A 22,097-nucleotide genomic window follows, 5' to 3' on the forward strand; every position below is an offset into this window, starting at 1 on the left:
GTATGTTGTTATGTTATGTGTTAAAAGCATTGGCAGGTCAGCGTAACCTTCCCCTTCTCCTGCTGATCTAAAGCTCCACTGATGAGACTGATGAGAGGACTGCAGAACAAACTGTCACTTTGAGGGAGTGGGCAGAAGGTGTAATGTGTGGGGGTGGATCCCCTTATTTCAAATCACTTAATTTATGAACACTGCTTTCTTTAAAGTCTTATCCGCCAAGGCTGAACACGAGTGTGACTAAGAAAGGTACAAAGGATCCCAGATTTGAGAAACTTTGGATGGAGTTCTCAGTTACCAAGGATCAAGTTGTATTGAGCAGATGTGATTTCATGGTTCTAACAGTATTTTCTTTCTTGTTATTTTTGTTTTTAGAACATTTCAGCTCCACAGTCCTACTTTAAAGGCCTCATTTCATTTTGATTCAATCTTCTAATAGGAGGACACAAAACTCAAAGGTAGGCTACAAGAAGTAAAAGCACAGAAGCAAACAGGATTCCTTATTGTCATTTTGGTCTTAATTTTAAAGACGTTGTACATTTCTGTGGTCTCTGTGCAGCATAGAACAAGCTAGAACTAAACCAAATAAATAGAAAAAATACATGAACAACAAACCAGCAGAATTTAAAGTAGTAAATAAATAAACTGCAGAATTTGTGTGTGCAAAAGGTCACAGAAATGTGCAGTTGTGCGAGAGGCTGTCACAGTGTGCCCAGATGTGCAGACAGGAACTAATTCATGTCCATGCAGAGAGGTTATAGAGCATCACTGCTGCTCAGCAGTCTGATAGCTGCAGGAAACTAACTGCTCCTCCGTCTGGTGGTTCTGCAGTGGAGTCTCCCTCCTGAGTAAAGGCGGGTGAGGAGAGTGTATGCAGAGTGAATAATCTCTCTTGATGCGATCAGCTCTCTTCCCGGATTTGTTGATGTTCGTAGTGGTGGGGAGACTGCTTCCAACAATCTTCTGTGCAGCTTCCACAGCCCTGTTTAGAACAGCTGATGTCTCCCACGATGATGCTGGAGGTGACAAGGCTCTTCCCCACACATCTGGACAAACTGATCCTCTGAGTCTAACAGCTCTCAGCCTCCAGAGAAAATAGAGGAGCTCATAAGGCATGATGTGACTGTAGTCCATGTCAGGCTCCTGCTTAGGTGAAAATCCAGGAATTTGCTGGGGACCACTTGCACAGGGTGTTTTCTGAAAAGCAAGGAGGAAAGGCTTGTTTATAATCACTTCCTTTCTCATTGATGTTGAGGTTTTGCTCTCTCCTCCACCTCATTTTAGACTCACTATTAAACTACAACCACCGTGTGACCTGAAAAAATAACTAAATGACCTTTAGCTAGAAACTTTAGGTTTCTAGCATTACAGTCAAAAGACAGCAGGGTGAACAGATTAACCAATGGTGTTGATGGTGTTGGCCAGAGGTTGGAACAGTTTGACAAGAAAAAAAAGCAACACAAAATAAAAACACAGTGAACAATAGCACACAGGGAGCTGTTTCACACCAAAATGTGGGCTTCATTTGAGAGATAAAATAAAAAATGTAGAAAAGATATTACAGTTATGATAGGAATCATCTGGACTGCAATTGAGCATACATTAAAACATAAATAGTTTTCGTTTTATTTATTATTATCATTATTTATTAATTTTAAATCCAAAACTAACTAAAGGAACAAAAATTACAAAACATTACAACCCGAAGAATACCATAGGGGTGGATGGACAAATAGAAAGACATAAAAAGAAAGAAAAAAAGATAAATGCAGCCTGAATGGGGCACAAACCAGTGTCCTGTTTGTGCTTGTCCCAAGCCCGGTAAACACGGAGGGTACTGCAAGACATAGATTAATGGATAGACGAACTGATGGTTTTTTCTATGTATTTTAGGAGTTTGGGAGAATATGACACTTCCAGGCTTGCCTCCCTGATGTTCTACCTTTGCCTCATTGGGGCTGGCTATCTTTGGGCCCAGTTCCTGGTCAGATTAATTTGATACTTTCTTTTTTTTACTTTAAAATACACATACATTCTTTTTTTGCAGACAATGCAAATGACAAAACACTCTTTTATCAATGAATTGGTACCTGCATCAGACACAAAGTTTGCCAAATCAAAAATTAAATAGCTTTTAAATATCTGGATAAAGTGAATTAATAGAACATGTTATTTTGACAATGGCGAGTTAGTGTTTTTTTCTCAAACTGCTGTATGTATTAATATTAAAGTTTTTTATTCTCTATGTGTTAGTCTGACAGGCATGCAGCACCTAACTGTTCTCACTCTTCCTCACATGCCATAGCAGTTTGCGTTTCAGCGGCGCGCGGTCTCGCAGCTGGCACGCGCTCTTGGCCAGACCTCTGCCTTTCTCTCCAGTGACGCACAGACGCGCGCTTCGCCCCTCAAGCTTCTGTGAAAAAAGGAGCAGGTTGTCAGTGAAAAAGAGGATGAGCGCTGGAAGCGGGTGTGGGAAATGCCTGGCGCCCCTCTGGAGAGTCTTCCCGCACCTGGCGCTGTGCGGGACGCTGGTTGCGTACGCAGTGCTGGGTGCGCTCATCTTCCAGCGGATCGAAGGGGGAAACAAGCCCTCCAAGATCCAGGAGGACTACCGCGAGTTTCTAGGGGAAATTGTTGATATTGTCCGGAATCACAGTCGTAAGTTTCCACACAAGTTCTTTAAGGATTTTATTTTATTTTATTATCTTGATTTTAAATTTTTGTGTTAAGTAATTTTAGTTTTTTCTTATTCGTAGAGAACACCTCCTGCTCTCAAAGCTGCATGGTAGATCAGGTGGAAAAGAAGATGAAGACATTTAATTCCATTTGGTTCCAGAATCCCGACAACTGGACGTTTTTTGGCTCAATGTTTTTCTGCTGCACAGTTTTCACAACAGTAGGTGAGTCAATAAATGTCTAATTCTTTATGCAACAGAAGTTTATTTTAATTCATCATTTGGATCTGAACTGCTGCACCGAGAATTTGTTTTTCTGCTTTAAAAGTAAGAGAAAAACAAAAAAACATAAAGAAAGAAAAGACGCAAATCACACAAAAAAGTACATTTTCTGTTTGAGTCTTATGGATTTTTGGTACAGGTGCTATTAGTAAGGAGTGATTTTAGTGCCATAATTCCATGTGCAACACTCACTGTTTTGAGCATGAAACTTTCAAAATTGTATGTGCTCAAAAAGTTATTTTGCACTTAAAACAGAAAAAATGTACTTGAAACTCACAAATGTATGCAAACAAAACAATTTTCACTTGAGAGAATGTCTCTCTCAACAGAGCAGGGGACCTTATTACAAATGTGCCACAAAAGCCAGCCAATCCCAGACATGGACACGAAGGTTGATGCTGATTGGTCAGAAATTCTTCCAAACGCACACAAGCCTGATCAGCCGAGCTGGCTCAATGAAGCCAACAGGACAACATCATCTGCAGAGAGCTGTTCAAATTCTGTTCATAGAGATTATGAACAGAACAGGTAAAAAAAGTCAGCCCTGCTTGAGTCCAACGTGCCCCAGGAACAGGTCTGACTTACTGCCGACAATGCGAACCAGGCTCCTGAGACTGGACGTCCTTTGGTAAGGCTCCCCGGACCCCATACTTCTAGAGCACCCTCCACAGGACACCATGGGGGATGCGGTCGTACGCCCTTCCAAATCCACAAAACACATATGGACTTGATGAGCGAACTCCCACGAACCCTCCAGCACCCTAAAGAGGGTGTAGAGCTGGTCCTGTTTCACGAAACCACACTGTTGTTCCTGGATCTGAGGTTCGATTATCGGACTCTCCACCCCAGTACCCTGGCATAGACTTTCCCAGGGAGACTTAGGAGTGTGGTTTGAACCACCACCCCGTCTGCCAGTCTGGTACAGTTCCCGACTGACATGTGATGCTTCAGAGACTCCTTATTCTGTCACAGCTGAGCAAAAAGACAAATATTTCCTTCATGTTTTGTGCTTGAACGTTACTTTTTCATTTTATGTTCAAGTCCTTGTTGACGTCTTTTGTTCAGTGAACTTTGTTCCCACCTCATCACAAAAATCTGTGACGCCTCTTTTCATCATGACGTTCTCTGTAGCATTTCAAGTGAAGGCATAGTCTTTCGAGAAGTAACCTCTAATCATCTTAAGTGAAGAACCATGTAAGTGGTTGAAGGATGTCAGTTAATGGCTAATGGCTCAGGAGATGACAAAGCACTTACAGACTGTACTACTTTCTTCATCACCACAGAAGCAGAGAGGTTATCTGTTGGTTTGTTGACTGGATTCCCACAAACTCAACCAATTAAGACCTTGTTTATACATCAGCATTTTTGGTCTGTTAAAGAAAATGCTGGGATAGTTTGAATATTGTGTTTCATTTATTCTTTTCTTAACTCCTTTAGAGGGAATCCTAGAAAAAAGTCAAGTTTATTTGTGGATGTCATTCATAAACAGTCATCCCTTCCTTTCCGTTTAGCAGATGCTTTTATCCACAGCAGTTTACTGATTTTTTTTTTTTTTAAATTGGAAGAACAATCAAGGATAAACTTTTTTAACTTGGTTTTGTGTGAGCCAGAATTTAATTTTAGAATCTCCAATTTTTAAGTATTGTGCTTTCTTAGGTTGTCTTCAGACTTGATCAGTCCAGTACTCTCGTTTTAAATGAGCTAGGAAAGTAGATGAAGGATGGCTGGCCAAACAATAAATTCTCAGATTTTTTCACATGCAATTCGAATTTCAATTTTCAATCTTAATCTATTTGTTCACCTCCTTTTACTTTTATTTAGCAAAAACTATTTTATTTCCAAAATCTCCTTTGGAAATTGCCTAGAACCCAAAGGTCAACTAATTATAAGCTGTAAAAATGTTTGAAGAGCAATGCAGCAGATGTTTTGTGAGCTACCGCTAGCTTGAGCATTTCACTAACCACTACACTTTTGGTAAGAACAGCCTTCAAGTTGCCCAGTAGACAAAAAATAGTCGACCAGCCATTTTGTTATTTAAACAAAATGATATTATGTTGAATGCAAACAGAGAGGAAATATATTTTCTAAGGAATTCCTTCATTGATTTCTAATCAATCTTTGCTCTCTGCTTTTGCTGTTTTTCTCGCTGTCCATGAAATGTATTATTTTCAGTCACAAACAAGTTGTTTCTGTTTTCTTATTAGAAAAAAAATATCACTAAAGTGGGATAAATTGACAGAAAAAGGTTCTTCATTCAATTGATTTTATTTTTATTTTTATGAAATCACAACAAAAACAGCCTAAAAAACATTAAGCTCAACTTTGCATTTCTAAGTATTCCTTTATTCATATCGTTGTGTATCAGGAGCAGATGAAAAAATGAAAAAGAGAGCTCTCAGGTATTGGTGATTGGAAGGGGGCAGGGTCATGCCAATGGTCCCACCCACAACTCAGAAGTGAATTTCTAATGAACTACTGCTGCTCTGCAGAAACCGGGTACTAGAAAACGATGGAGGTTTTTTTTTTTATTTTGTCACAAAACGGCATGATCATAATTAAAAGACCACTGAGAGTGCTTTAAAAATGCGTTCATCATGCCGGTTCTCCTATTTGAAAAACTCCACTTTTACTTCATCAAACAGCTCTGCAGACGTTTGGTAATCCTTTAGTGAAGTCGTTTTGCACAGAGAAACCCTAGAATAGTAAAGGACAGGAAAAGGCAGAGAAAACCTCTTGGTCACGCAAAATGAAAACAATGTAAAGAACAAGCAGCAGCTTTGATTCAGAAGAAGTAAACAGGTCATTGAAATCTGAAAGAGGCATTTGTTCTCCATGAAGGCTGGTCTTTTTCCTCTTCCCAGGTCTGCATCTGCTCACACTAATGTTCTGATCCCCAGTTTGAGCCCCCCTCCTCTGCATTCACACCCAACAAACCTCTGCTCTGGAGTGTTTGACTTCAAGTTCGCTGAGATACCATCAGAACTCCCAGGATATAAAGAATTTAGAGTGTGATTCTGACACTGCTGCTTTCTGGTGGTCACACTGGCCTTATTCCACAGCGTCTTCTACGGACAATAACTAAACTGACACCAACAGATTTTAGAACTGAACTCAAATTAAATCTGTTTCCAGTTTTGGAAAATGTCATTTTAGAGGTAACTCAATTTAATCCTAATTGTAAGCAGTCTAATATATTGCAACTGAATCAGTAGTGATGGTGGTGCTTCTGCTTTCCTAACAGTGGAGGCCTTTTGCTCAGAGGTCACACATGAATGCACCTGTACAGTTTTTCTTTTTTATTTTGATGCAAAAACTTACAGTTTCCTTTGTGCTTGCAGGATACGGGGAGATCTACCCGGTTACCTTGTCTGGTAAGGTGGTGTGTGTCTTGTACGCCATGGTGGGCATCCCACTCATGCTACTGGTCATACTGGATGTGGGAGACTTTCTGGCTTTGCTGATGACCAAAGCTTATGTTCAGGCCCATGCTTTCTTTAAGGATCTGCGCTCCCAAACCTGGTCACCAGGGAAAGCCCAGGACAGAGCATCGGACTCACGACGCCAGGGTCTCGACGATGGGACCTTTGTTTTCAGCCGCGATGTGGTGGCCCTCGAGCCCCTCGATATTCGGCAGGTGCTGCGCAGCCAGGCGGATGTCCGCCACAAGTCCATCCAGCTCCAAAACAACAAAGAGATATTTGAAAAGATTCTCGCCAGGGACAATTTACAGAGGAAGGGCCCGTTGCTCAGGACCTTCTCCTGCCCAGAACTGAATCAGCTTCCAACCCCCCCCAAAGGATTTATCGTGTGGGACTTCACAGGATTAGGAGATGGAATGGACCAGCTCGACGTTCCCTTTGTGCTGATTCTTTTTGCCGTATTTGCCTACATTTGCCTCGGTGGTCTGATTTTGCCTCTGTGGGAAAAAGACTTCACAGATTTTGATCCGTACTACTTCTGCTTCATCACTCTCACCACTATTGGTTTTGGCGACATCATACCCAAACACCCCAATTACTTCATGCTCATCTCGCTGTTCATCATTGTGGGCATGGCCATCATGTCCATGGCTTTTAAGCTCAGCCAAACCCGCATTGTGACTTGCTACCGCAAGTGCATCAAATTCATCACCAGGGGAAACTATGAGGTTTTCAGCAGTAAAGAAAAAAACTAGAGGACAACTGAAAGCAGCATGGAATGGCCCCTGCCACTGAATAACTTAATTTTCTTAAAAGTAAATGTGTGTAGAAGTTTGGGTAAGCTTTTAGTTCATGTTGAAATGTGACCTGGAACTTGGTGGAGGAAAATGATAACCCTTATTGCATAATGGCTCTTCACCCACTTTTAGACGGCCTGGGCCTCAATTGTTAGATAATCTGTTAAAGTTCCATCCTTTCATTCCACTATTGGCTTAGATTTTTTAAATTTACTTTTTATTGTTTTTAATACAAAGTTGAAATAAACAGAGACTGCACCAACCTCTTTTTTTTTTAATTGTCACAAAGTTATTTTAGAAAAAAAACACCTACTATCATTCCTCCTTAATGATTGGAAAACTTGGTTGGAAAACTGAAGAAAAAGAAAGATTGAAGGCAGGACCATAGCTCCTCCATCTGCCAACCACATTCAACCACCAAGACCAATCTGTCCACCAATCTGTATGTCAATCCATCCTTTTAGTCTGTCCATCCATTGGTCCATTCATCCATCCATCCATCCATCTATTCATTTGTCAATTTTTCAATCTTCCCACCTGTTCATCCAACATCCATCTATCAATCCATTGTTACACCCATCAACTAATCAGCCCTTCCAACCATTCATCTGTCCACCCATACCTTTGTCCATCCATCCATTAGTCTGTTCATCCATCCGTTTAACCACCCACCAGTTTATCCATCAATCTGCCCATCTACTCATCTGCACCTCAAACCGTCCATTCATCCATTCATCCATCCATCTGTCCATTCATCCATCCATTCATAATTTTCCTTTGCCATATCCCCTATCAATTGTTTTGTCTTTGTCCATCCTCTTCATCCAATCATGAACCCATTCCTTTTTTTCTACATATATCCCTTTCTCTTCTAATCCTTCCTCTCTTGTTTATTCTCCTGCCTTGTCCATCTCTTTTTGCCTTTCCTTAATTTTTCCAGGCACCATCTGGGTGTGTGATTGGAGCAAACTCATAAGTTCATAAGGCAGAACTCCATAGAATCTCCTGCTCTACCATGTGTTGAAAGTTATCCGGACAATCCTGTCAAATTCCCAACCTGCAAAGAAAATCCTGAAAATAAAGACTTCCAATTGCATGTGCAGTCTGAACAGTTTGCCTCAGCTTGTTATCGGTGCTTCATCTTTCGATTCTTATACCTCATGTGTTACTCTTCATTAATGTAATTCGTGTGTAAAAAAAAAAGCTACACTTAGTAAAGATTGTGAAGTACCAATAGAAGCTAAATGAGAGACTGAAGACCTGATCATGTGTAGGACGAAGAAGGGACCTGTGTGTGTTCTGTCTGATCCCATTGCATTGTTTATGGTGCATCATCTCTAAACAAAAAAAGATTTCACATTAAGCTATGATAATATGCTAATTAATGTTACAATGAACTTGTCATGACTGCCATGTGCTATATTTATGTTTGTTTTTAATAAATTGCATCACAGTTTTGTGTGGTCGTCTCTTGCATGTTTGAGAGAAGTTTTTCTTTACTTCTGTAGCTCTTCTCATTATTGTTCCCTCTGCATATTTTCACCTCCGTTATTTGTTTGTTTATGTTTTTAAAGTAGCCATTAACATGTTTAATACTGAATTAGCTTGTGTAAGTGTAGAACGGAAGAAGCAAATAAAACCACTGAAAGCACAATGATTTCCTCCCTGTGGGATCTCAGTTGATAGAGGCCGGTTCTGGATCAGAGAACCAAGATCCATAATGAGAGAGGACGAACAATTGATTGTTTGATGAGCAACAATAACTGCCTGAGTGTTTCACTGTTGATGTCAACAAACATTCAATCAAACATGAAACCAGGAAGAAAGGCAGAGGCTTCAGAGACAAAGAATGTTATGTGAGGCAGGATTGGGGACTTGGACTTGTCATATTAGAGTCCCACCCACAGGGAATGGAGACTTAAGCTTGGGACAGAAACAATGCAATTTGTCTTTTTAAATTTGGATTGTAGAAACAACCTTATTGTGTCTCCATTAGTTGATTTGAAGTAGCATAATGATAATTGCTAATAGTAAGACATGAATATTAACTGTGCGTAAAAAGACTAAGGCATTGACTTGAGACTGGAGTTAATTTTGAAGCCAAAGACTAGAGATGGACTTACCAAAAAGAGCTTATGAGAGTCTCTGATGTAAGGGCATCTGTCACCAAGAATGGAGTTACTGTAGGCCCTGTTAAAGTCAAAGGATACTTCAATCTAAACATGTTACTGTTTGGCTGACAGAGTACACTCAGAAGCAGAAAGGATATGGCACAGTTCCTCGAATAAACGTATGATTTAATGTTCCTTAGGTTCAGAACAACAGAACTCAAAAACCTTGGAATGCACAAGGACACAGACACAGGTCACAAAGACCACCCCTTATATAGGAGCCTGATGAGATATTGATGGCATCTCTTACTCTCTCATGAGACCTCAGAGTAGGGGAGGGCATCCAGAAGAAGTAAAAGTCTGCCTGACTAAACTAAACACAAGATACAACAAGGAGCATTTCATGACATAAACCCCTCCCGTTTGGTCTGGCTACCAGACAGACAATGAGTTTGGGCAGGGTGTTACCAATGGAAACAGGTGATTAGGTCCTGGTCAAGGATGTGACAATCTGGGACCTACTGATGATCTGCAGGGCCATAACCCTCCCAGACCCAGAAGTACTTCAATCCCCCCCCCCCCCCCCCTTCCCCAACCCGTCAGGAAGAAAAGATTTCTTTCCCAGTTTAGACTGGGCCACCATCCACACGAAGAGAAACAGGAGGGGATAAAAGAGCGGGTTGGAGAGATGCTTTGGTATTTTCTGTTTTGAATGCTTGAAAGCAACAAAATCCAACATACATTAAAAATTGATCTCCAACAGGAAACAGCTTGTGACTGTGGTAACCAAACTCATAAAGATGTTAGAGGAGCTCAATTTGTGGATCATCTGCTCTTCAGTGAAGCATTGAGGAAGACTGACATTTTTTATCACAAGTTTATGCAATAAAGGCTTTTGCTTCATAAATGTTCATACTTTTCTGACACTGTCTTCTCATAGAGATTGTTTTATACTCAGTTTTATTTTTTAACTCAGGTGAGGCCTGATGCTGATCTCACCTGCAGCTGTCTGTTATTTGCTCGTTAGGCTGGGATTGGTCATTATTGGTCTGCTCACATTTATAACCCCTCACTCACTAAGGTTTTCCATACTCTGGTGCTCACTATGGAGTCTGTGAGGTGCTTCCTGAGGTAGGAACAGAGTCTTGGCCCTAGTTTGGGTAGTGTCATGAGTTTTAATGCTTTTCTCATTTCTAGGGTTTCCTTTCTTGCATTGCTGGTTTCAGAGTCCTGTGGCTTTCCTGCCAAAGGTAATGCTTCATTTTTGTGTTGCAGCTGTGGTCAGAAATATGCCAGTTTGTTTGTAAATGTGTCTCTTGGCTTTTAGGCTCAAAGGCCACAGATGGCGGCAGCACAAATTCTGCAGGTTCCTACAGAACAGTGGAGAGGACCCACTCTGCACCTTTTCGGGGCTCCTTTGCAGGCGGTGTCTCTCAGCCAGTTTACTCACCAATGCAGGATCTGAACCTTGTTCAGTTTGTTCCTGCAGCTCCATCAGCTGGTCAAGGCTCTGTCATGCCTGTGGAAGGGTATTCTGTAGCTTCCCTGCCTGTCCAGACTGAACTTCCTGCTGCAGTGTTTTACAATGCTCCTGTCTCTCAGCCTGCAGTGGTTTCCCCACAGCCTGGAGGGGCTCAAGCTGGCATGCCAGGTAACTAAGCTAATGTAACTCTTGCACTGAACAAAATCTGAACTGATTTTCTCTTTGCAGAAACTAGGTGGGTAGTTGCTCCCCCAACTTTTTCTGAACAAGCTGAAGCCATGGGACCTGGGGAATTTCTCCCACCAGCCCCTCAACCTCAGCCTGGACCTGTCCTCCAGTCTGGAGAGAGCTCCAATATAGTGAAGGAAGCTGAACTTGGCAACTACCAGCAGCAGACGGAAGAGTTTGGTTACCCGGCTGAGCCCGTGCAGCCTGGAGCTGCTTTCACCAGTGTGCTTGTTCCAGGCCAAGGACTTGGTGGTTTCTGGGGTTCTCCTTATCCTGGCTTTGACTACAGGCTCCTGTATGGTCTGTACCCTCCTGGGACCTACACCACCTTCAGCCAGAACCATGAGAAGGGCAAAGACTACTACCAATCCATCCACTACTTGAAGGAGCATGTTTCTGAAGACCAAGGTCCTCAACAACAACAGCAGCTTCAGCAGAAGCTCTACAGCTAGTAATGCTACAGTTGAGTTGTGTTTGACGCTAGAATAAAATGTTTTAACACAATGGTGGTTTGAATATAAATCCAAATGAGCCTGAGGGGTTATCATATGTCAGACTGGATGGAATGGACTTCCTACTGCCTCTTGAAGCAGCAAAAAGTTAATTTTTAAATCCCTTTGTACTTTTTGACTTGCCCCTTATACCCTAAAGGGAGCCAAGCTTCTGCTCCTTGTGGGTCCCTATCAGGTCATGACTTCAATCTAGGCAGCTTGTCTTGCCCACTAACACCAATATTCTTACAGAATTGTGGAGCCTTGCACAATCACTGCTAACTTGCAGAAGGTAGGTGTGGTTGCCTGGGGCAGTGCTGGCAGATTCCTTGGACGCAGCTGTTACTCAGAGTCAAAATGAGAACCTATGTGGGTTGGCAGGGGCTTATAAGAGGAATTCATCAAATGTAAACGGATGCCTTTTAAGGAATTGACATTTTAATTTTTCCATGACCCAGGGCTGGGCAAACTTGACTTGTGGGCCACTCAAGGCTCTAAAATTTGACAAGTGTGGGAGCAGATGCATAGTTTTGGAAATGAGAAATGACCTAATTTTGAAAATTAAACTTTAAAGCAGAACATTATGGGGGTTTATTTCAAACACTCTGGCCTTATTTTTGGTGGCAATTTCACAAATGGGTTAATGCCCTTCCAAGGAAAAATGCTAACTTGGAGAAATGCTGCATTCATGTGGTATTGGAATGATCAGAAATGTGACTTTCCAACTTGAAACATGAATGCCAAATAACTTTCTGGACATCAGCAAAGGTCAACTTATTTGACGCCAGAATTACAGGGAAAAGGTAAATAAGGATTATCAATATAATGCCTTCCAACTAGGCAGGCCAGATTAATAAATTTAACGGGCTGCGCACGCCCCACTTTTAACAAACATCACAGAAAAAACATGGCTGATCTTTTGTGTGATAATATAACTTTATACATTATTTTTGTTTTTGTGGGGTAACATTCCCAAACCGGCCTAAATGTTTTTTTTTTTTTTTTTACATCTTTTTATAGTTTGCTTTGTCCTTCATAAGAGCATTATACACTAAAACCAAATTCTTTGTATGTCCACACATACTTGGCCAGTAAAGCTGGTTCTGATTCTAAAATACCGGTGGACTCTTCAAGTTTTAATTTTAGAGGAAATGTCGCTCCCCAGTGGTAAATGCTAATAAACACTGGCCGTCGCTGAAGGGAAACCAACCTTAATCAGAATTCGAAGCCACTTATTGGTCAATCACAGTTGCCAACTAATTTCTCCCATTTTTGATTGGTTCAAAAAATAAAGACCGCCCATCTTTTCAGTCTTTTCGATTTGTTAGCTTGTGTCTTTGATTCGGACAATCAACAGGTTAGTTCTGTAGTTAACACGCTTTGCTACTGTTAACTACACTTATATAATTGTCAACACCTTAATCTAATACTTTATTGCTTGTCTTTAAATAACCCGTAATTTACATAAAATCTCTTTTGTTGTTGTACTAGTGTTAGCACTTGCTAATTAGCATATAGTTAGCCGCATTACAGTTATTCCACTGTATTAGTTGTCCGCAGTCATTTTTGGGGCTCTGAGCGTCCTTTTTGCGTATTTCTGTCTGGTTTGTAACGACGGGCGTTTCTCTGCCCAATCACAATCATTTTAAATGTGGCGGTTTGCATCATTCCGATGTGACGACGACGTGGGAGGCGCAGCAGTAATGGCCGAGGAAGCTAGATCTCGTTGCTTGGCAACAAAAAATTAATTTATATTTTAATTTTTCTTAAATTAACTTCAGTTTGAATTTTTATTTTATTTTATAATGCTTCTGCATACGGAAAAAACCCCCAAAACGAATAAATGTATTAGCCAGCTATTACTTCTGGGACGGTTGTCGCCGTGGTAACAGGCTGTCAAGCTCCGTTATTATACAATTTTGTGTGGTATCAAGCTGTAAACACATTTCCCACCGCTGATTTTCGCAGATGTAGGCGCCGCTCATGATCCTTGTAAGCGCATCAACGTCTGTGATCAAACACCTGCGCTGCTTTGCAGTTATCAGTGCTTTTATTGCCGATTCCGTTAGCACGACAGCTAAGGTCTTTTTCCGTCACCCAACACCGGCTTACAGTAACCAGATCCTATATGCATTAATGCCGCGTCATATGCACGACACATAGTATTTCAGTCTCTGTGAAACCCCTGCGAGACAGCAAACTACTGTCCCGAGTTCCTGACAGGTTTCTAATCCGCTTTGCGCGTTTTATTTTAGGGATGGAGGAGCCGTCAGCAGTGACCCCCCCGTGCTGCAGGTGATATAGGAAGGCAGTGACGGCCTGGCCGAATCTAGCACAGGACTGCCTCAAAAAGATGAAGAAAATCTTCAATTTTACCAAGAAAAAGAAGCATGGCACCCCTGACAACGGGAGCGTGCTGTCTGCCGGCTATGACCTGAAAGACAAGGACCTCGGGAAGATACATAAGGCAGCTTTGCAGGCTGACCTGGCAAAGCTGAGGCAGCTTGTAAAGAAGAATGATATCAACCAACTGGACAAGGACAACAGGTGAGGAACAAACCCAAAGACAGCAGCTGGGAAAACTACGTTTTGAATGGAGTAAAAAGGAGTGAGGCCATAGCCTTTTCCCTCTATATTGTATTTTGTTTTGAATTTATTTTGTTAAATGTTGATTAGAACATCTAAATAATTTCTTTCTGTACTTTACTTATATGAACATGTATTAACATTGTTGTTGTTGTTGATAATGAGGATTTTTAGGTGTATTTTTAGTGTTCTTTATAAAACATCCTCTGTTTTAAAGCTATAAGGTAATTTCTCCTTTGTGGGATCAATATATAGTTCTATTCTGTTTTATTCTATTCACAGAGCTGTTTTTCCATTTCAATTACATTTCTATTTAATATTTTAGTTGTATTTCCCTTTTTATTTTTATTTTTTCAAAAGATCAAACTGAATTCCACTTGTGAATTTTAATGAGCAGAAGGAAAACAAATCTTGTTTTTGGTCTCTTTTCCATTAAAAGTTAATACATAACAGTTTTTAAGCTTAACAACCAGCATTTTACAAGACTGTTACAATATCACTCATTTATTTTCCAATTTACTGTAATCTTAGATTTTACAGATGATTCAAAATTGGTATTAACTGTATTTATAGTAAATTATAATTTATTTCCTTTTTTCTTTCCATTTTTTGACCATTTCTATTCCTTTTTGTGTTCCAGGTCTTATCAATTAATCTGAAAAAATATGAAAAATGAAAAATAATATGTAATGTTAGAGAGGAATGTTTACACATAACTGCTTATATAAAGCGGCTGAACGGTGGCGTAGTGGTTAGCGCTCTTGCCTCACACAGCAAGAAGGCCCCCGGTTCAAGTCCACCAATGGGAGATCTTTCTGTGTGGAGTTTGCATGTTTTCCACGTGCAAACTTCAATAAATAGAAGAAGATGAATGAATGATTATGGTATATAAATAGAATCAAGTTGAAAAGACATTAGTAACACTGTTGTCACTACAAAATGAACATCACAAATCACTATCATTTAGTATGAATGGATGTAATACATTTTTTTATGTCCTGTTTTTTTACATGTTAAAGTATTTTCAGAAAAGCCTGTTTAAAAATACTGTGATTTCATGAGATTGACTTAATTTAACTTGTGATTGAAAATAAGTTATTCCCATGGAGCCTTAACTGAATTATTAAAATGATCTCTATAAGCCTTTCAAATGTCAGTGATATATTTACAGTAGAATGTTACAATTTTTGTTCTATTAAAACGTGAATTTTTTGTTGTTTCAGAACTGCTCTTCATATCGCTTGTGCCTCCGGTCATGTGGAAGTGGTCCAGTTCCTTGTCGAGAATAAAGCCAAGCTTAACCTATGTGACAATCAAAACAGATCCGCCTTAATGAAGGTAATCCTGGAAGATGGAACCCTGCGATGCAGAGGAATCGGAACTGGAACCCACCGTCCCCGCCTCTTGATTTTTTATATTATTTTTTTCCTTGTTTCCATCTTAGTTTTGGTTGAGGTTCTGCGTGCTTCTGTCTCCAACAGGCAGTGCAGGGCCAGCACGAACGCTGTGTGAGCATTCTGCTGGAGAATCACGCAGAGCCCAACGTGGTGGACGTCAATGGCAACACAGCCTTGCATTTAGCTGCAAACATCCCATCCATATCCACAGCGGTGTTACTGCTGCAGCATGGAGCTGAAATCGACGCACAGAATAAGGTGATTCTGTCCGTCTTTCCACTTCAGTAGACGAGTTATTTGATATGGACTCGGCATCGTGTTACCAGAGATGTTTAATTATGGGCGCAGGGACTGCAACCATTTGTTGCACTGAAGGTTTATTATACCATTGCCCATTGACTGTAAATGAAAACGAGACTGAGTGACCCCTCCCTCCTATAAATAGGAAGTACCCCCTGGTCCCAAAAAGCCAAAAACCCATAGACTTCTATAGAGAAATAAACAGCTATTAATTAGCCATTCTATTCCTTGGAATATCCATTTTTGATCTGCTACCTTAACTTGATATATTCTTGCTAATCCTATTTTTTTTTTCAAGATATTTTTTCTTTATTGCAAGTTATTCAAGTTTCAAACTGGCCAATCAGATGCCTCGATAAAAGTATGTGGCCTCACATTCGAAATGTTTGATTGACAGAGGTTGTGTCCGAATTCCTGCCCTTCTTACTACATAGTGCACTGTATAGTTTGTTTGCGATTTTGCAGTGCTGTCCGGATCTACAATTACAAAATCCAGTGCCCTAGAAATTTCCCAGAAGTCTCTGTAAAAAACCAGTGTGCATTGATGCTCACTAGATTGGCGCATATAGACCACAATGCATTGTGTCCGAACAATTTTTGCCACAAAAAAGAATTTAAATGTATTTTTTTAATAAACCAATAATGTTTTTATCTTCAGAAGACAGTGGATTAATGAATGATCATCCCAAAACACTCGTATCAATGAGTTTCTCACTTTGTAAAATCGATGACGTCATATCCGCCGTTTAAAAAAAATAAAAAAGTAGTAAGCATGGTGTCTGAACTGCTTTTAAACTTCAGGGCACTATATAGTGCCGCACTATATAGTTTTTTTAGTAGTTAGGGGTTAAGGTGGGAATTCGGACACAGCCAAGTTTTCCTGAGCCTGCTTTCAAATGGTGGGGGTGTGGGTTTCCAACAAGGTCACTTGGCAAGAATGATTGTCATAGAAAAATGAACTCAGACCAATCCAGACCAATCACTACTTACTGATGACGTCTGGATCCAACATAGCGGCGTCTGCATCATGAAAAAATGGCGACAGAATTGACTTCATTTGGTGGGAGTCTGAAGTATGCCATTTAATATCGGTGACATCACACTGACTTGGTACAGTTCTCATGTAGAATCAATGGCTTCACCTCATCATACAAGTAGTTCAGTTTGAAAATAGGATCAGATTCATTTCTGCCCTCAGAACAAAGACTTTGTGAATGAAACCAAAATCTTGTGAATGCATTTGTTTGAATGTATCCTCTGTTGTAGGAGGGCTTCACCCCTTTGGCTGTAGCAGTCCGTGAAGACCACATAGAGATGGCAGAGTTTCTTCTGAAGGAGAGTTCTGATGTGAACTCTGTGGACCAGGATCAAAGGCCAGTTTCAAACAGTAAAACCTTGTGTTGCATCATTTATAAACTGAGTCGGGCGAGTCCAACAGGCCTTGAGGCCTGCTGTCTTACTTACTTTTCCAGATGTCTTTGCCCCAACTCTTTTGCCCATCTGCTAGTCAGAAGCTGCAGGGCAGCTGCTTTGTAGTTTAAAGTTATGCTCTCACTGATTTTCCAGATCACTGCTGATGTTAGCTGCTGGAAATGGACAGATCAGTATGGTGAAGCTGCTGCTGCACTTTGATGCAGACATCACACTCAAGGACGCCAAAGGACTTTTAGCAGATAACTATGCTGCGATGAACGGCCATCATCCGTAAGCTGCCCTTGTGTCTGCGCTTCCCCATGCGCTGCTCCACACCGCACCACCTTCAGCTGTTTGCTCTCTGTCTCTTCGCAGCTGTTCCCTCCTGATCATAGAACATGGAACCCAGAAGACCAATGGGGCTTCAGCGTCTCAACGAGGTCAGAAGACAAAGAAGAGAACAACGTTGGCCAGCTCCTCCCACGATGTAGAAGCAGGCTTCTCTTTGGGAGGACCAGCCATTGACAAAGAGGGTGGGGACTCTTAGACTAATAGACTTGAACGGTGATGTGTTTGCTAATTACTGATGTTGACCGTTTGATTTGTTCCTCATGCATTACCTTTGCCTGGATATAGAGCATGGAGCAAATGAAGCAGGGGGAGGTACTATACCGAGAGGAACTTTGTTCAAAACATTAGTCAATAGTGTCTGTTTTTTAATTTTACAAAAAAAGAATTAAAATAATCATATATGATGAGCCACTTTTTTATGACAACAAAACACAGTTTAACAAATGTTTAAGAATTTTTACCCTTTTATATACTAAATTTTCATAGCTATAAGTAGGTAGGGTGCAGTTGGTGTTTTCAAAAAACATTCATTTTCTACTGTTTTATGCCTTTCGGGGTCAGGGGTCTGCCAGAGCCTATCCCGGCCACTTATGGGCGAAGGCAGGGGACACCCTGGACTGTTCGCCAGTCTGTCGCAGGGTCACAATCACACACCCATTCACACTCACACCTATGGACAATTTACAGTTGCCAATTGACCTATAAAGCATGTTTTTGGACAGTGGAAGGAAGCCGGAGTCCCCCGGAGAAAACTCAGGCATGCACGGGGAGAACATGCAAACTCCACACAGAAAGGACATTGATGTTCTGTTTCAGGTTGGGACTTGAACCAGGGGCCTTCTTGCTGTGAGGCAAGAGCGCTGTGGTTAGCGCTCTTGCCTCACAGCAAGAAGGCTTACCACTGCGCCATCGTGCAGCCTGTTTTCAAAAAAATGTTCCCTGAAAATGGCATCATCGAAGATCTGCAATCATCTGCATGATGGCGTCAATGTGGTCACATTGTGTTTCTAATAATCTATGTGCATAAACACAATCCTCCTCACCTGAAGATGAAACTAAAGCTGGATCAGGCAGGAAGAAAGCCATATTTGAACATGGTTCAGAAGATCCAGGATGTCCTGTGTACCAAGACTCCTTAAAATGGACTGTTTCAGAACGGGAAAGAGTTCTGCCATCAGAGTACTAATATGAGCTACATGTTATGTATCCAACAAAATTTAAATGAAAACTAACCCACCCCTTTGCCCTCCCTCCAAACCCTCTGTTGCCACATACATCCCACGACCCCAACCACAGTGAATATTCATATTTGACTCGATGTCGTCAGGGCTATAAAGAGAGACCTTATTTTTTTACCCTTTATTGAATCATTTGTTTTCTTTGTTTTGCTGATCATAAAATTGTGGCTCTTGAAATGTAAAAAATGTTTTAGTTTGTATTCTTTTAAAGTCCCACTTCGACGAAAATGGTCTTTCTTTTTTTAACATGTTGTCTGCAGAAACTATGTCCTAAAAAACAACATTTAAAAGAAATTAATTAAAAAAACCCACTGGGAACACTTTTGAAATAGATCAAAAGATGATCGGAGTGGGACTTTAACATATGAAATGCCTGAGAACCAGACATTTGATGCTGAGAGTTTAAATTTACTAAGTAAGATTCTGATTTTTGTTGCAGACTTTGAGGATAATTCTCAGTCAGAGTCCTTAAGTCGGTCAGTAAAATGCTTTCAGCATTTCAGTGTTTAGAACAAAAGTTGATCAGCCTGCCATCAACGCTCTTCTTCCCTCCTCAGACTTTCAAAAAGTGCTGCTGATGAATGGCCCTCATCGGAGGAAGAGGATGAATCTGCTTTAGTTGACAAGGTGGGTGCTGCTCACATCTACTTTCACACCATTTTCTAATTCACAAACACTGATTTTTATTTTCTGAATTTCAGAGAGGGCTCAAAGTAAATCTGAGCAAAATGATTGAATCCAAAAAAGGGAAAGGTACCAACATTTCTGCTTTTCATTGCACCCATCTGCTGCCCGTAGGTTGTAGTTTTGGTAGTAATCTGCTCTCCTGTCTTTACTGTAGCATCAGTCCTGCTGGAATCGTCCTCTAGTGAGACTGAATCAAAACCAAAACCTGAAAGTAGAATCCAGAAAGACCCTGCCCTCCCAGCGGCTTTTTCTTTCAGCAAACCTTCGCAGCCCCCTGTAGACCTTCCCTCTGCCTCTTCCCTTCCCAAAGAACACCAAATGTGCTCCACTCCTCTACCAGCCTCCAGAAAGGTAAAGGCTTTTGTTTGTCGGCTGCTTTCTGTGACGATATTCTCTGCTTCTGTTCTTCTGAATCCTGAATGAAGCTGAGAAAAAACGGCAACATTCAAGCTCCCAGGAGGACAGCTCAGTCGGGGAAAACTCTGAGGAAGAAGAGGATGAGGAAGAAGAAGAAGAAGAGGAGGAGGAGGAGGAGGATGAAGAAGAAGAAGAAGAGGAGGAAGATGAAGAAAGTGAAGAAGAGGAGGAGAATGAAGAAGACGATCCGGTTGTTGACAAAGTCAATGATGCTGCTGTTGTCCACGGTGACCCCAGCACTTCTGAAGGACTAACAGCTTCTGTTTCTGGGGTTCTCGACGTCGGTCTCGGTCCTGAGCCATCAGGGGGGGGCAAGCATGAAAGAGATGACGAGAAAAAGGCCAAAGCAGATGCCGAAGACACGGACCTCCCTGGATTAGGTAGAATTTCTGTTGTTCCAGCAACGCTCTCTGTCGTGGGGGACTGCATCGTCTCTGCCATCAGAGTAGAATCCAAGTTTTCTGATGAAGATGAGAGCCCCGGAAAGGACATTCTACGATTAACTGGTCAAAGCATAAACCCTCAAGGCCCTTTGCTTAGACATGTCACCGAGTCTCAGTTTCCCCATGAAGCTGAAGATGAAGAATCTGAGAGAGATGTGGAGAATGATTCCCAAAACAGCGGAGATAAATCCTGGAACGACAGTGAAAGAGAAGAGCAAACTAAGCCAGAAGGATTGATGAGCAGTTTGATTGATTTTCAAAGAAACCTGTTGGAGAAAATTGATAAAGAAATTACAAGGAATCCATCAGATGAAGAAGATGTTCAATCAGATCAGGTACGGGAGGAGAAACAAAAGTCGTCATGGGGCTCATCATCGGAGGGCAGCGACGCCGACCTGCCCGATGAGAGTGAAGGAAAGGCGGAGCTAAAGACTGAAGCAGCAGAGGTCCAGCTACAGATACTGTCACTGCTTTCTACTTCCCCAGTGGATCCAACTAAAGACCAGCTGAGCCATTCTTCTCCTCACTCTACAAACAGACCCGGTGTAGACGGTCCAGATGATTCAGAGTGGGATTCTTCCAAAAATAATGTCGGTTCTGTTGTAAAAGCTCAAGCAGCGTCACAGGATTCAAATGTTGTGACGTCCAAACAAACCGAAGAACGCTCTTCAGCAGATGATGAAAGCCTTGAGAAAGAGCCAGATGACCCCTCTCCTGTGGTGTCAGAGGCACCTGAGGATGATGAGACCACCAGAAACCAAGTCTTAGATGAGGACGATGCAGAAATGGAAGAAAAATCCCACTCTGGGGGTGAAAAAGAAGACAGCTGGAATGATGAAGAAGAGGAATCCCTGTCCAACTTGAACAAATTACCTTCAGGACAGGTTGAGCCCACAGTGGAAACAGAGGGATATGGGGCTGAAGGCTGTGAAGGGAACCAAGCGTTGGCCCCCTCAGTCTGTGTCAGAAAGGACGGCTCTGCGGCGGGTGTAAAGTCTCAGGAGTGGAGGGAGGACTCGGACAGCAAGCATCACATACTGCAGAACGACTTTGGCGGGGCCTCGATCGAAATGCTCTGTGACAGAGAAGATCCTCCTCCTTCAACCGATGGATGCACAGACCTCCCCGCCAAGCTGACAGCTTTTATCCCACTCAAATTTAAAGGAGCCGAGCCGTCAGCGGATGAAAGGGAGACAGGAAGACACTGGTTTTCAAGTCCTCCCTCAAATGATGTCGACACCAACGGTTCAGAGAACGATGAGGCGTTACCTCAAACTGACATCGATGACGTTGATTTGGACTCACCTGGTGAGGCTGATATTTCAGAAGCCCACCAAGTCAGAAATATTAACGAAACTGGCATTCAGGTAAAACGGTATCACCTCCTGTTGTAATGTAGAGCCTCATTCTATCTGTCAGGACTTTGATGTTTATTCGTATGCTTGTTCTGGGATTTTATTGTTTTTTTGTAGAAGTACAACTATTTCGAGGTTTTAGATGTTTTGCTTTTGATTTTTTGTTGAAAATGTTGTTGTCAAAGAAATTACCAGTGTTGTCAGTAAGAAACAAGACAACAGTAAAGCAAAAGTTATTCTGCAGGTGTAAATAAAGATTTGGTGTCAATCAGGAAACCAAAAGTTTAAATATCAGTACGGGCAAGTGTGTTTAATGTCCCGCACCGATCCTCTTTTGATCTATTTTAAAAACATTCCCAGTAGTCTTTTAATTATGATTACCGTATTTTCCGGACTATAAGTCGCACCGGAGTATAAGTCGCACCAG

General features: G+C 41.4%; 3 protein-coding genes across 27 annotated transcripts in view; all 3 read left to right on the plus strand.

Annotated features, from left to right (window-relative positions):
* The first annotated feature begins 2,290 nt into the window (after positions 1-2,290).
* kcnk18 (potassium channel, subfamily K, member 18) lies at positions 2,291-7,268 on the plus strand. The gene is made up of 3 exons (XM_004077215.5): positions 2,291-2,655; positions 2,754-2,897; positions 6,293-7,268. Exons 1-3 carry the CDS (start codon positions 2,448-2,450, stop codon positions 7,126-7,128), a joined length of 1,188 nt encoding a protein of 395 aa, XP_004077263.1. The 5' UTR covers positions 2,291-2,447; the 3' UTR covers positions 7,129-7,268.
* Positions 7,269-10,285: 3,017 nt separating this feature from the next.
* LOC105355753 (uncharacterized) lies at positions 10,286-11,496 on the plus strand. The gene is made up of 4 exons (XM_023963720.2): positions 10,286-10,412; positions 10,479-10,531; positions 10,609-10,932; positions 10,993-11,496. Exons 1-4 carry the CDS (start codon positions 10,387-10,389, stop codon positions 11,442-11,444), a joined length of 855 nt encoding a protein of 284 aa, XP_023819488.1. The 5' UTR covers positions 10,286-10,386; the 3' UTR covers positions 11,445-11,496.
* A 1,229-nt stretch (positions 11,497-12,725) lies between these two features.
* ankrd26 (ankyrin repeat domain 26) overlaps positions 12,726-22,097 on the plus strand; it is a 39,237-nt gene continuing 29,865 nt past the window's right edge. For 9 of the 25 annotated variants that reach the window (XR_002874763.2, XM_023963288.2, XM_023963291.2 and 6 more), the window contains exons 1-12: positions 12,726-12,840; positions 13,739-14,030; positions 15,293-15,407; positions 15,551-15,724; positions 17,033-17,139; positions 17,333-17,470; positions 17,555-17,712; positions 17,816-17,842; positions 19,208-19,244; positions 19,326-19,395; positions 19,470-19,521; positions 19,881-21,682. Coding sequence is in view for 24 of the 25 variants with exons in the window: in XM_023963288.2 (XP_023819056.1) it covers positions 13,837-14,030; positions 15,293-15,407; positions 15,551-15,724; positions 17,033-17,139; positions 17,333-17,470; positions 17,555-17,712; positions 17,816-17,842; positions 19,208-19,244; positions 19,326-19,395; positions 19,470-19,521; positions 19,881-21,682 (2,874 nt within the window). In the remaining variant the exon portion in view is untranslated. Of the gene's footprint in view, positions 12,841-13,165; positions 13,184-13,341; positions 13,476-13,738; positions 14,031-15,292; positions 15,408-15,550; positions 15,725-17,032; positions 17,140-17,332; positions 17,471-17,554; positions 17,713-17,815; positions 17,843-19,207; positions 19,245-19,325; positions 19,396-19,469; positions 19,522-19,609; positions 19,807-19,880; positions 21,683-22,097 lie in introns of those variants that run through there. The other 16 variants (XM_023963295.2, XM_078931727.1, XM_078931731.1 and 13 more) reach the window with 6 other exon arrangements.

The sequence above is a fragment of the Oryzias latipes genome, chromosome 15 (genome assembly GCF_053564925.1).
Source record: "Oryzias latipes strain Hd-rR chromosome 15, Olatipes_Hd-rR_3.1".
NCBI classification, from domain to species: Eukaryota; Metazoa; Chordata; class Actinopteri; order Beloniformes; family Adrianichthyidae; genus Oryzias; species Oryzias latipes.

Excerpts from the sequence above, each read along its gene's own strand:
- kcnk18 (XM_004077215.5), top strand. The coding sequence starts at position 2,448 with ATGAGCGCTGGAAGCGGGTGTGGGAAATGCCTGGCGCCCCTCTGGAGA. Across the intron at positions 2,656-2,753 it reads TATTGTCCGGAATCACAGTC|AGAACACCTCCTGCTCTCAA; the intron begins GTAAGTTTCCAC and ends TCTTATTCGTAG. Across the intron at positions 2,898-6,292 it reads CACAGTTTTCACAACAGTAG|GATACGGGGAGATCTACCCG; the intron begins GTGAGTCAATAA and ends TTGTGCTTGCAG.
- LOC105355753 (XM_023963720.2), top strand. The coding sequence starts at position 10,387 with ATGGAGTCTGTGAGGTGCTTCCTGAG. Across the intron at positions 10,413-10,478 it reads TCTGTGAGGTGCTTCCTGAG|GGTTTCCTTTCTTGCATTGC; the intron begins GTAGGAACAGAG and ends TCTCATTTCTAG. Across the intron at positions 10,933-10,992 it reads GGCTCAAGCTGGCATGCCAG|AAACTAGGTGGGTAGTTGCT; the intron begins GTAACTAAGCTA and ends TTCTCTTTGCAG.